Source organism: Ornithorhynchus anatinus, chromosome 2, assembly GCF_004115215.2.
Source record: "Ornithorhynchus anatinus isolate Pmale09 chromosome 2, mOrnAna1.pri.v4, whole genome shotgun sequence".
In the NCBI taxonomy this organism is placed as follows: Eukaryota; Metazoa; Chordata; class Mammalia; order Monotremata; family Ornithorhynchidae; genus Ornithorhynchus; species Ornithorhynchus anatinus.
This window is the reverse complement of record NC_041729.1, coordinates 149,641,526-149,655,956: the sequence shown is the minus strand read 5'-3', so window position 1 is coordinate 149,655,956 and position 14,431 is coordinate 149,641,526. Positions and strand designations below refer to the sequence as shown.

The 14,431-nt window shown below is 42.1% G+C and overlaps 1 protein-coding gene across 5 annotated transcripts in view; it reads right to left on the bottom strand.

Annotated features, from left to right (window-relative positions):
• CNTN1 (contactin 1) overlaps positions 1 to 14,431 on the bottom strand; it is a 484,199-nt gene that overhangs the window by 39,759 nt on the left and 430,009 nt on the right. For all 5 annotated transcript variants that reach the window (XM_029058335.2, XM_029058336.2, XM_029058332.2 and 2 more), the window contains one exon: positions 2,981 to 3,167. In XM_029058335.2, the coding sequence (XP_028914168.1) occupies positions 2,981 to 3,167 (187 nt within the window). The remainder of the gene's footprint in view (positions 1 to 2,980; positions 3,168 to 14,431) is intronic.

Genomic DNA, 14,431 nt, shown 5'->3' with positions numbered 1-14,431 from the left:
TCACTGAAAAGCAGCTGAGCGGCTGAGCAGTGTTCTCAGCATGCTGAGAAGCAGCATGGCTTAGTGGAAAGAACACGGGCTTGGGAGTCAGAGGACATGGGTTCTAATCCTGACTCAGCCACTTGTCTGCTGTGTGACCTTGGGCAAACCTCTTAATAATAATAATAATAATGTTGGTATTTGTTAAGCGCTTACTATGTGCAGAGCACTGTTCTAAGCGCTGGGGTAGATACAGGGTAATCAGGTTGTCCCACGTGAGGCTCACAGTTAATCCCCATTTTACAGATGAAGTAATTGAGGCACAGAGAAGTTAAGTGACTTGCCCACAGTCACACAGCTGACAAGTGGTAGAGCCGGAATTTGAACCCACGACCTCTGACTCTCAAGCCCGAGCTCTTTCCACTGAGCCACGCTGTTTCTCTAAAAAAAAAAATAAACTGCTGCCCGAACAGGGACAAGAATCCTGGACCCTCAGATTAAAAGTCTGATGCTCTACCCACTGAGCTATCCGGGAAACTCTGTGCCTCAGTTACCTCATCTGTAAAATGAGAATTAAGACTGTGAGTCCTACATGAGACAACCTGATTACCTTGTATCTACCCCAGCGCTTAGAACAGTGCTTGGTACATAGTAAGCACTTAATGAATACTATAATTTATTATCATCATTATTATTAATCTCCATCTACACACACTCCCTTGGAGACCTCATATGCTCTGATTGTTTTTTATGTACCACTTCTCTGAGGATGATTTCCAAATCTCCATCTCCATCAATCAAACAATCAATCAGCGGTAGTTACTTAGTGCTTACTGTGTGCAGAGCACTGTACAAAGCACTTGAAAGAGTACAATGCAACAGAGTTAGTAGACACATTCCCTGCCCATGAGTTTACATCCCTGACCTCTCTCCTTCTCTGCAGTCTCACATTTCCTCTTGCCTTCAGGACAACGTTATTTGGATGTCCTGTTGCCAAATAATTGCCAAGATACAAAACAGAACTTTTTATCTTCCCACTCAAACCCCGTCCTCCCTATGAATTTCCTACCACTGCAGACAACATCATCATCTTCCCTGTTTTACAAGCCAGGAAGCTTTGTTTTTAAATAAAAAGAATGCCTGTGGCCACTTCTCCCTAGCCACTCATATCTACTGAAGGAGGATTTCTCTTTTTTTTTCTTCTATTTGTTAAGCACTTGCTATGTGCCAGGCTCTGTACTAACCACTGGGGTATAACACAAGCTAGCCAGGTTGGACACAGTCCCTGTCTCACATAGGCCTCAGAGTATTAATCCTCATTTTCTAGATGAGGTAACTGAGGTACAGAGAAGTGAAGTGACTTGCCCAAGATCACAAGCATACAAGTGGCAGAACCGGAACTAGAACCCAGATCCTTCTGACTCCTAGGCCTGTGCGCTATCCACTAGGCCACGCGACGACAGCTCTCCGGCTCCTACCTCTTCCCTGCTGCAGCCCCGAGTGTGACGGCAGGGGAGTCCTAAGCGGTAGCTCTCCACAACCAACCCAGAGAACCTCAGGTATGTCGACCCAGATTGGGGTCCCCTCTGCAGCAGGGATCAGCTCCAGATTCATTCACTCATTCATTCAATAGTATTTCTTGAGCGCTTACTATGTGCAGAACACTGTACTAAGCGCTTGGAATGTACAATTCGGTGACAGATAGAGACGATCCCTGCCCACTGATCGGCTTACAGTTTAATCGGGGCAGACAGACGGGAAAAAAACAAGACAACTTAATCACAATAAATAGAATCAAAGGGATGTGCACCTCATTATCAAAATAAATAGGGTAATAAAAATATATACAAATGAGCATAGTGCTTGGGGGAGGGGAAGGGAGAGGGGGAGGAGCAGAGGGAAAGGGGGGAAGGGAGCTTAACTGAGGGGAGGTGATTCACCCACATGTTTTGGTTTCAGAGGAAACCGCTCTTGCTCTTGTGATCAGTCTGGGTTCCTTCCTCCCCAGCTTCAAGGAAAGTTCCTCCTCCCTCTCCCCTATCGACTCCCACTTGCTTGCTGGCGGGCAACCTAGAAGCAGCATGGCGTAATGGAGAGAACACGGGCCTAAGGAGTCAGAAGGTCATGGGTTCTGATCCCGGCTCTGCCACTTGTCTGTTGTGTGACCTTGGGCTCATCTGTAAAATGGGGATTAAGACTGTGAGCCCCACGTGGGACAACCTGATTACCATGTAAAAACTCCAGCATTTAGAACAGTGCTTTGCACATAATAAGCGCTTAACAAATACCATAATTATTATTATTAAGTCACTTCATTTCTCTGTGCCTTCATTATCTCATCTGGAAAATGGGGATTAAGACTGTGAGCCCGTGTGGGACAGGGACTGTGTCCAACCCGATTTGCTTGTATCCACCCCCGGCGCTTAGTATAGGTCCTGGCACATAGTAAGCACTTAAAAAATACCAGTATTATTTGTAATAGTAGTAGTAGTAGTAGTTTGATATGGAAGACAGATCGACCTGAAAGCATTTAAGAAAGCCATCTGATGTGTTATCTTTGAAGGGTTTCATCTGAATAACGGGCCATAGCGAAAACGCAGCACCTTGTCGTGGAACTGTAAAAAATGCATAATTGATCCTGGCCACATCCTTTGAAAATGATGTCTTTGAAAGGGAATTTATGCTAAATCTGACTCCTGAAATTAGTATAACAAAATAACTCTTTGTCCCGATTCAAGTATGACTAAAGCCACTTACTGCCCCTTTTGGGATATCAAAGGATTAGAGAATTATCTCAAGAAGGAAATGATGAGAAGACTATGAAGGACAATACAAAGTCTGATTTCAGGAAACGGAGACTGAAGGGAGGATCTAATTCCCACTCTTTCCCAACCGCTCAGTACAGTGCTCTGCACCCAGTAAGCACTTAGTAAATATTATTACTATGATTAAAGGCAATTTTACTTTTCGCTACGGCCAGAAGCAAAACGACTTGACTTACGTGCTTTCTTCGTGACGGTCTCAATCATCTCGCTGGGCGGCCCGTAGCCTGCGCTATTGTAGGCACAAACCTCGATGCTGTACTGTGTGTTGGGCAGCAGGTTTTCCAGTTTAGCGGAATAGTCCTCACTAGTGACTTGCACTCTCTGAGCAGCTTCCTCTTTGTCTTGATTGGCCCAGTAGCGGACCTGAAAACATTCAAGTTAAATCACGCAACGTTGAAATTCATCTTTCAAAAATGAGAACAATTCAAAATTTAAACTACACGATGCGACGTTTGAAGGAAATACTATAGAAACATTCAAGGATTATCATGGTTACCAAGTGAGATGCCAAACAAGACCTTGTATACAGTGAGACCTATTAATCCGCTGCCTGTTATTCTTAGTTCTGCCTGTGAGATGGTGTAAAAGATCAGTCAAAAACCCATTCAACTGCAGAACATTCCCCTGTATCACCCAAAACGCACCTAAGAAAGAGTATAGGCCTGGGTGTTAGATGAGCTGGACTTTAATCCTGACTCTGCCATTGCCCGCAGTGTGGCTCAGTGGAAAGAGCCCAGGCTTGGGAGTCAGAGGTGATGGGTTCGAATCCCGGATCTGTCACTTGTCAGCTTTGTGACTGTGGGCAAGTCACTTAACTCCTCTGTGTCTCAGTTACCTCATCTGTAAAATGGGAATTAAGTGTGTGCCTCACGTGGGACAACCTGATTACCCTGTATCTAGCCCAGCACTTAGAGCACAGCTCTGCACCTAGTAAGCGCTTAACAAATACCAACATTATTATTATTATTAATCTTGGAAAAATCATCAAACTTCTCTGTGACTCAGTTTCCTCATCTAAAAAAGTGGTTATTAAACACCTGCTCTCTCCCCACTGAGCTGTGAAACTCATGTAGGGACTACAGTCAATGGATTATTTACTTATTTATTTTAAAGCGCTTACTGTGTGCCAGGCCCAGTATTAAGCACTGGGGTAAATACAAGTTAATTAGATTGGGCATAGTCCCTGTTCCACTGGGGGCTCACGGTCTTAATCCCAATTTTACAGATGAGGTACCTGAGCACAGAGAAGTTAAATGACTTGCCCAAGGTCACAGAGCAGATAAGTGGCTGAGTTGGGATTAGAACCCAGGTCAGCTGACTCCCAGGCCTGTGCCCTTTCCATTAGGTCATGATACTTTTTATAAGACACGATAGTTGCATATCTACTCCAGAGCTTAGTTCAGTCTTGTCCTGCCTTATACTATAGAGTCGCCTCCTATCCATGGCGACGCCATGGACACGTCTGTCCCAGAAGGCCCTGCTCTCCATCTGCAATTGTTCTGGTAGTGGATCCATAGAGTTTTCTTGGTCAAAATGAGAAGTGGTTTAGTAAAAATACAGAAATGGTTTATCACTGCCTCTTTCCCAGCAGTAAACTTGAGTCTCCACCCTCGACTCTCTCCCATGCTGCCATGGCCCGGCACTGGTGAGTTTTGATTTGCAGCAGATTGTCTTCCACTCACTGGCCATTGCCCAAACTAGGAATGGAATGGATATTCCTCGGCTTGATTGTCTCTCCTGTAGCCGAGATTGGTAGACTACTGCAGACTCTCCAAGTGTGACCCTGAGAGGGTTTAGCTCAATGCTTGGCACGTAATATATACTTAACAAATACCACCATTATAATTATTCTCCATAAATAACCGATTCATGTTTTTCATTCTATCATCATTTTCACATGAAATGTTGTCAGTTCTATCCAGAGTCATTTTCTATTACAATTCGCTTTTCAATAAGTTGGATTTGATCTTATTGCCCCTAGAAGGCTATCAGATGCTTCCGATTCCAATTTGATGTGAGCTCCATGACATGGATTGGGTCCAAGTTGATTAGTTTGTCTCTTCACCAGCGCTTAGTACAGCATCTCACAAATAGTAAGTGCTTAACAAATACCATACAACAACATCAATTTCAATGTTTCAGTGCGTTAATTATAAAGCAGATTGACAAAGACATTATAAAGCCTGAAAAACAATAGTGATCAAGCTACTATCCATTTCATCCACTTCTTGATCATTCCTCTGTGAAACATGTGCTTAAAAATACTCCCTTTGAAATTATCTTGAAGTTAGAGATCAAAGGAATATTAAATAATAGCTTGATTAGTTGTCAGGAACCATTTTTCACGCACTAAACAAATATTCTTGATTTTTAATTTTCCTGTTGTCAGAGGGTACTTTTGACAAACTAGTTTTACTACATACTAATTTACTTAAATAACATAGACAATACTACATTCTACTGAATGAAAATTTTGGAAAGTTTTAGAGAACAATTGTTCCAAAATATTTTAAAACTTGAATAGAGGATTATAAATTTTATTTTTGCCCCTTCACATGAAGGCTGGTTCCAAAATGAACCTTTGGTATCTAATGAATTATGGATGGAATGCAGAATGATTCAAATTACATTTACTGTGCTTGAACACGGCATACAAAATAAATACACTCTGATTATACTGACTGTATTTTCACATTTTAACGTATGACTAGGAAAATAATTCAATTTTAAAAAATCCCATCTCTAATGATCAGTTGTTCTTTAATCAAACATTTCACAGGGTCCCTGAAATAATATCAGTTACAAATTCTATGATATTTTATCTCCCTCTCTTTGCTTATTCTCCTTCTCAAACCCCACACGACCTTTGTCTTTATCATCCCCTCAACTTTTATTGTTATTATTATTACTATATTTATTATTATAATATATAATATTATATATTATAGTATATAATATATTATATAATTATTATATAATATAGTATATAATATTACCATATTTGTTAAGCATTTACTATGAGTCAAGAACTGTTCTTTGCAGTGGAGTAGATACAAGTTTTTTGGGTATTTTTTATAGTATTTGTTAAGTGTTTACTATTTGCTGAGCACTGTTCTAAGAAGTGTGGTAGATATAGCTAGTCAGGCTGGACACAGTCCATGTTCTACATGGAGCACATAGTTTTAATCCCCTTATTACAGTTCCGGTAACTGAGGCACAGAGAGGTTAAACAACTTGTTCAAGGTCAAACAGCAGGCAAGTGGCAGAGCAGGGAATGTCCTTCTGATTCCCAGCCCTCTTATTCAGTTAATCTCTTAAATTAATCAATCTTGGTCCTGTATGGGGCTCATAGTCTAGGTAGGAGGGAGAACAGGTATTTAATACCTATTTTACAAGTGAGGAAACTGAAGTGCAGAGAAGTTAAGTGACTTGTGCAAGGTCACACAGCAAGCAATTGGTAGATCCAGGATTAGAACCCAGGTGCTCTGACTTCCAGGCCCATGCTCTTTCTACTACGTTAACCTACTTCTCTTCCCCTCCTTTTCTTCCTAGTTCAATGTGGTTACCCAAAATTGGTTTATTTGACCTGAATACTGTTGGGTTTTATTTTATGTCTGTCTAACAAGACACGAAACAATAGAGAGCTGAGGGTGAAAGAGAGGACTGATACAGATTGGTGTGGCTCAGTGGAAAGAGCATGGGCTTTGGAGTCAGGGCTCATGAGTTCGAATCCCAGCTCTGCCACTTGTCGGCTGTGTGACTGTGGGCAAGTCACTTAACTTCTCTGTGCCTCAGTTCCCTCATCTGTAAAATGGGGATTAAGACTGTGAGCCCCACGTGGGACAACCTAATTCCCCTGTGTCTACCCCAGCGCTTAGAACAGTGCTCGGCACATAGTAAGCGCTTAACAAATACCAACATTATTATTATTATGTGCCATCAAAACATACAATGGAGATTCAAGAGTGAGACAAAGTTTAAATTGTTAGAAAGAAACAAAGAAAGTCAGTTAAGGAACGAGGAGGAGAATAGATAGGTCAGGTGGGGCTAGTTGGTAGAGAACCTTAAAGCATTTTTTGAGTTTGTTTGATGTAGAAGGATGTGGTGGAGGGCTTGGAAGATGGGGGAGATGTGTGCCTAATGATTCTTCAAGAAGAAAACCTGTAAGAGGAGGAGGCGAGGAGACCAGAAAAAGGCTGAAAGAGCAGACTAGTCACACTATGACCAGAGCTACAGCCAGGGTGGTAACCTGGTGGAGAGGTAAGGGCTGGGACCCAGATGTTTGTTGTATAAGAAGACCCAGCAGGATTTGACAGAAGATTGAACATAAGAGTTGAAAGACAGAAAAGATTCAATTAATCATATTTATTGAGCATTTACTGTGTGCAGAGCACTATAATAAGTACTTCATTTATTCACTCATTCAATCATATTTATTGAGTGCTCACTGTGTGCAGAGCACTGTACTAAGCACTTGGGACAGTACAATACGACAATATCAGACATAATCCCTGACCACAACAAGTTTACAGTCTGGAGGCAGGAGAGTACAATACTTAGGCACAATCCCTGTCCCCCATGAGACCTGTAGTATAAAAGGTAGGGAGAATGGGTATTTAAAGCCCATTTTATGAGGAGGGAAACTGAAGCACTGAGTAGTCAAATGACTTGCTCAAGATCACACAGGCAAGAGACGGCGCAGGATTAGAACTAGGTCCTCTGACTCCCAGGCCCGTGCGCTTTTCAATAGGCCATGTTGCTTCGGTTTATTCTATGAAGCAGTTGAATACATTGTTTCAACTTATTCTCCAGAGTCAGGCTAAGGGATGTAAGAAGAGATCTGGATGCAGGTGTTAGAATATGCTTCTGCATCTCTGGAAAACTCTTCCAACTCATCAGATTTTGAGCCCCATCCCCAAATCCTAGAAACAGTTGTTCAGGAATCACTGGACTGGGATGACTGTCACCTTGGGGCCCATACAGAAGAAGGCATGAAAATGGTTGTAAATCATTTCATTGAATCAATGTGGTGCTAAAGTATGATAATAACTCTAAAGAAAACTGAGATCAGTCAATCAATGGTATTTATTGAGTGCTTACAATGTGCAAAGCACTGTACTAAGCATGTGGGAGAGTACGATACAACAGAATTAGCAGATTCATTCCCTGCCCATAACGAGCATAGAGTCTAAAGTGATGTATCGGTATTGCATATAGCCATCCACATATATTGGCCACAAGTAAGTAAACACTGTCGCATAATCACTGTGGGCAGGGAACATGTTTTCCAACTCTGTTGTATTATACTTTCCCAAGTGCTTAGTTCAGTCCCCTGCAAGCAGTAGGCAATCAATAAATAACAGTGATTGATCGATGTCACAAAGATAGATAAGAAAGTAGAAAGCCAAATCAAGAAAGCCAACCTTGGTAAGCCTTGGAGGTGTGGAATCACGCTCCAGACAAAAGTAAAGGTTTACAGAACCGTAGTGTCATCCAACCTCCTCTACATCGGTCAGACCTGGAATCCACTCAAACGCCACCTCCAGCTCCTTGAGCAGTTCCACAAGCAGCACTAAAAGGGCTATACGCAAATGGCAAGACAAGATCTCGAACAATATGGGCAGGGGATATGTTCGTTTATTGTTAGACTGTATCCTCCCAATCTCTTAGTACAGTGCCCTGCACACAGTAAGCGCTCAATAAATACCACTCACTGACGGACTGACTGAAGTTCTAGAGAAAAGTCAGTTTCCTAGCATCAAAACTATGCTCACCTTAACATGGCTACGCTAGGTGGGACATCAGAGGAATCAATCGATCATTCTGTACATGCAGTTACTGTGTATAGAGCACTGTACTAAAAACTTGATTAAGAACAATATAGCAGCGTTGGAAGACAAGGAGCCTACAGTCTAGAGGGAAATGAGTGACAGCAAAATCTCAAACAGCAGCTATATGGAGAACTGAAATGGGAAACCAAAAGTAAGAAGTAGAGAGGAAATATTTAAAGGGTATAAATGTCACATCTCAGTGGGAAACAGGGAGTCGACTCCAAAGGACTGCTCGGCACAAAGTACTACTCTCAAGAAAGGACTGAATCCAGTCAAACAAAGCTTTCAAAGATATATTTGCTTCGCCTTTTCCCTCTGCTCCCCCTCTATCCCCCCCTTCATCTCCCCTCAGCTAAGCCCTCTTTTCCCCCCTTTCTCTCTGCTCCTCCCCATCTCCCTTCCCCTATCCTCAGCATTGTGCTCGTCCGCTCAACTGTATATATTTTCATTACCCTATTTATTTTGTTAATGAGATGTACATCACCTTGATTCTATTTATTTGCTATTGTTTTAATGAGATATTCATCCCCTTGATTCTATTTATTGCTACTGTTCTTGTCTGTCTGTCTCCCTCGATTAGACTGTAAGCCCGTCAAAGGGCAGGGACTGTCTCTATCTGTTACTGATTTGTACATTCCAAGCGCTTAGTACAGTGTTCTGCACATTGTAAGCACTCAATAAATACTATTGAATGAAAGATATGAGAAAGTAAAACAGAAAACAATGCCAGGCACTGCAAACATGACAGAAAAGCAAGAGGCAGTCTTTTTACAAGCCCAGGACTGTGGGTTCTGCATTGTCTTTTTCAGGGGCACACACACGTGGGTGAATTTTTAGTGAAAAGGACAAGCTAGTCCATGGCTTGGACTGTATCTGCTCTATGACCTTCAGCAAGTCACTTCTCTGTGCCTCAGTTACCTCATTTAGAAAAATGGGGATTGAGACGTGAGTCTCAAGAGGGACTGTGACTGTGTCCAACACATTTGCTTCTATTCACCCAGTGCTTAGTATGGTGCCTGGCACATAATAACCTCTTAACAAATACAGAAATTATTATTATTATCATAACAAAAAAAACTGCCAGAAGGGAGCACGAAGGCAAAGGCACAGTGACTTTTTATAGTCAGCTCTATTACAGATTTGTAACAAAGAATTGATAGCTCTTAGAATTGCCAGTGGGAGAGGGGTTGAGGAGAAAAGGAGATGAAATGAAGAAAAGAGACCCAGGAATAAAAATTTGAGAAGGGCAAAAGAGAAGGGCAAAATGAGATGACAAGAGACAGAACCATCAAAAGGAAGAAGCAGGACAAAAAAATACCCAAGAAAACACAGGATGGAAGAGTGGGGAGACATGTAGGGAAGAAAAGGAGACAAGAAAATAAAGAACCAAAGAAAAACAATTCTTAAGTGATCAAATTGCAAAAGGGAGAAAAATATACACCATGTAAAAGTCTAGATTATATACAGAACAAGGATTGGGAAACAGTGAAGAGTAAGGTCTTTGTTACAAAATTGTTTTGTTAAACTGGCAATTCTATTCAGCAATTCTGCTTTATTAAAGGTTGTCAGTGCTTATTTACTCAATTTAGTGCTCAAAACATACAATTAAACTCCTTCACACAAGAATTTCCAAGTGGATTGAAGGAAAGCCAATGAATTGCTCTTATTCACCCATTTTCTGGTGAGGTCTTGATAAGAAGACTCAGAAGACAGACTGTGAAATGATTACAGTTTTGAGTGGGAGACAGAAATAATTTGGTTTTCAAATCTTTCTGTCTACCCTTTTTACTGGAGCTGAGAATCTTGTTCCCATGCCTATTTTTTAATCATTTTAATTTTCAGCCTTCTGGATAAATAAGAAAAGGTCAAATGCTTCACATTTATTAACCATTCAACTTCAAAGGAATACATGAACACTGACTAATGTTTCATATTTAAAATGGAAGTGTTTTTATTACCCATTTTTTCCATGGGAAACTCAGGGCTGTTGCAAAGTGGCTAAAACAAGAGTCTTAACTAAGGAAAGGGGTGTTTGACTAGGAGATTTAACAGAATCCACAGGATTCAGGGACTTCTAGCAAGGATATCCCAAATCCCTAGGACTTTGCATCCGTACTACTTACCCACCTTTCCCTTTGTGCACACACATTGTTTTATGGTATTTGTTAAGCACTTACTATGTGCCATGCATTGTTCTAAGCAGAGGGGTAGTTACAAGCTAGTCATATTAGGCAGAGTCCATATCCCACATGGGGATCACTCTCTTAATCCCCATTTTATAGATGATCTAACTGAGGCCCAGAGATGTGAAGTGACTTGCCCAATGTCACAGAGCAGAGCCAGGGTTAGAACCTAGATCCTTCTGACTCCCAGGTCCGTGTTCTATTCACTAGGCCACATCGTTGTTGAAAGGGAAAGGAAAGCAGGTGATGATATCCTCCTAACCCACTTTTCAGCATAAATACTATGGCAGTCTAGGTTTAAGTCAACATTTTCCTCACAGACCTTAAATAATCTTTATGAACAATAATAATTCATAACTAAGGTACTTGTTAAGTGCTTACTATGTGCCAAGCACACTTCTAAGACCTGGGATAGATACACGTTGATCAGATTGGACACAGTCCCTGCCCCACAAGGGGCTCAGTCTTAATCCCCATTTTACAGATGAGGTAACTGAGGCACAAAGAAGTGAAGTGACTTGCTCAAGGAAACAAAGCAGACAAATGGCAGAGCCAGGGTTAAAATCCAGATCCTTCTGACTCCCAGTCTCATGCTCTATTCACTAAGCCGTGCTACTTCTGAGAAGAATCTACCACCTCACCTGTAGAGTGAGAAAGTGGAAAGCTAGAGAGCACAGAAAAGTCAGAAACCAAGACATTGTCTTGGGCATTATCATCTGCAGGTGGGTGAGGTCAGCCTGGTGAAACAAAGACATCCCACCTTTTAACAAGGTCTCACCACAACCTGAGCAAACTTAGACACCCACCTTGTGAGAGAATCCTGCCAGAATGCTAGATAGGTGAGACAAAATTGCTTTATCCCTAGCCCAACGAAGCCAATATATTTATTTCTAGGCAGTAGGCACCATTGACTTACTTTCCTATTCTCCACATTTCTCATCTTACTCCCTGATTTCCTATAACTCAACCTGCACACTCGACCCCTCTAATTCCAACCTACTCGCTGTACCTCGATCCCTTCTATCTCACCGCCGACCTCTTGCCCGCCTCCGGCCTCTGGCAAGGGATGTCCTGTCTCCTCAAATGTAACAGTCGATTACTCTCCCAACCTTCAAATCCTTATTAAAAGCACATTTCTTCCAGTAGGTTTTCTCCTACTAAACCTTCATTCCTTCTTCTTCCACTCCCTTTTGTATCATCCTTGCGCTTCAATTTGCATCCTTTATTCACTCCTCCCTCAACCCCACGGTATTTGTGTATATAGCCACAATGTATTTATTTATATGAACGTCTGCCTCCCCTCTAAACTCTAAGCTTGCTGTGGGAAGGGAACTTGTTTACCAATTCTGCTATATTGTACTCTCTCACACACTTAGTACAGTGCTTTGCACCCAGTAAGTGCCTCAATAGAATGGATTGACTGATTGACTGAGTAGGACATCCTACTTTATAACCAAGACAAACAAAAAACCTCAATGTGTGAACTCTGTTCGGTAGTGAAACCATTCATTTTGTACCCAGAATGAGGGTACTGATTTTGTCCTTTGGCTGCCAGCACAACCTTTTTCTTTCCCCACACACTGAGGGCAGATGGTGAAACTGACAAACAGAGGAGGTTGGAGCAGCATGGCTTAGTGGCTAGAGCAGGGGCCTGGGTATCAGAAAGACCTGAGATCCCAATCCCGGCTCTGTCACTTGTCCACTGTTTGATCTTGGGCAAGACACTTCACTTCTCTGGCCTCAGTCCCCTCATCTGTAAATTGGGGATTAAGACTGTGAGCCCCATGTGGGACAGAGACTGTGTCCAACCTGATTAACTTGTAACTACTCCAGTGCTTAGAACAGTGCTTGGCACATTGTAAGTGCTTAACAGATATCATCGTTATTACTACCCCTCATCGGTACTGGCCCAGAAGTGGGATGAGGTGTATATCCTGTGATCCTGGCCTTTCTCTTAGGTTCCCTGGGGGTGACTAACCTGTCCTCCTCCAAGAATTTTAGTCACTGTAGTTGCTCCTGCTACTGTGAGCCAACTCTTGAAATCTCCCTAGTTACACTGTCCATAGTAACCCAGAAAGCAATGCGGGGCTGTGTGATGTAGTGATGTTGCTGGGCTACTAGTGGACCAGATTCTCACCCCTGGGCCCCAAGAAATGGCTGTGGGCCCAGTGGTCATCCCTACCAGTTTCCTGGGGAGGAATCCTAGCCAGAACATGGTAAAAAGCCAAGAAAATGTCACTGGAGGCTGCTTTATCATCCCAGTCTATTCACTGTCTCTCCTGCACTTAGAAAGCAGTACCATTCTGCCCCTTTCTTTCTCTCCCCACCCAGGTTCTGCCACTGCTCCTCCATTCTGGATATCACTGGAAACCTCCTCAAGGGACGTTCTCCATTAATCACCAAGTAAAAATTAATTCAGATGGATCCCCACTACTACCTGAAAACCAGAGACAATGATTTTCCACCAAGTCACACCAGGTCCCTAACCAGACATTTTTAAGCCCAAATCCCCAGGGGTTACCGTGGATACCTCCCAACTCCCCCTTTCTTCCGTTGCCCTGGTTGCTTCCAGGCTTGACTCAGATATGTATTTCCCCACAGAGAGGACAGGAATCCTGGTAGTGAGAAGCTTCTGCCAAGGCAGTTGGGGGTAAATATTCAGACTTTTTTTCTCTACATCTCGAACATCGCTGCACAGGGGGAATCAATGCTTCTTTTTCTTCTTGACAGAATTAGATTGGGGCCTGCATGCTACAACAACCTAAGGTAAAGACATCATTAATAAATGCCTTTTGCTAAAACAGAGCTGGTATTATAGCTGAATGAGAGGGTGGAGGTGGCAAGGATTTTCTACCATCTTATCCAAACTCCTAGAGGCATCTTGGCAGTCTAGAGCAAGAGAACAAAGGCTTTTTTCTGCTTTATGTACTATGTACACATTTGCCTATCACATTTTATGGCCAATGGTTCTATTCATCTGAATCTGGCACGTCTGGGAGTTGCCCACACAATTTCCACTGAAATTTACAAATCTTTTAATGTAATTTAGATCTATCCTTTTACCTATAGTGCAGATACACATATGCAGGTGAAGGAGCCAGGTGTTTCTAAATCCTCTTTTCCATCATTTGATTTTATTTCTTTTGACCTCTACTTCTACTCTGGCTTAGTCCACAGAGAGACACTTTCCCATTCCTGGCTAAAATGGAGAAGAGTGTGACATCACATACAAGTGGAACCGAGTTCCTCTTCATATACCTTAAGGTCATTTTTTTCCTTTTCTTCCTGTTTCATAATAATAATAACAATAATGATAATTGTACTTGTTAATAACTGTGGTATTTGTTGAGCACTTACTATGTGCCAGGCACTGTATTCCTTCATTTATTCAATTGTATTTATTGAGCACTTACTGTGTGCAGAGCAGTGTATTAAGTGCTTGGAAAGTACAATTTGGCAACAAATAGAGACAAACCATACCCAACAACAGGCTCACTATACTAATCGCTGGGGTGGGGAAAAGCAAATCTGGTTTGACACAGTCCCTGTCCCACATGGGGCTCATGGCTCCACTCTGTCTAGTCGTACTAAGTACAAACTATTATTTTTTTTC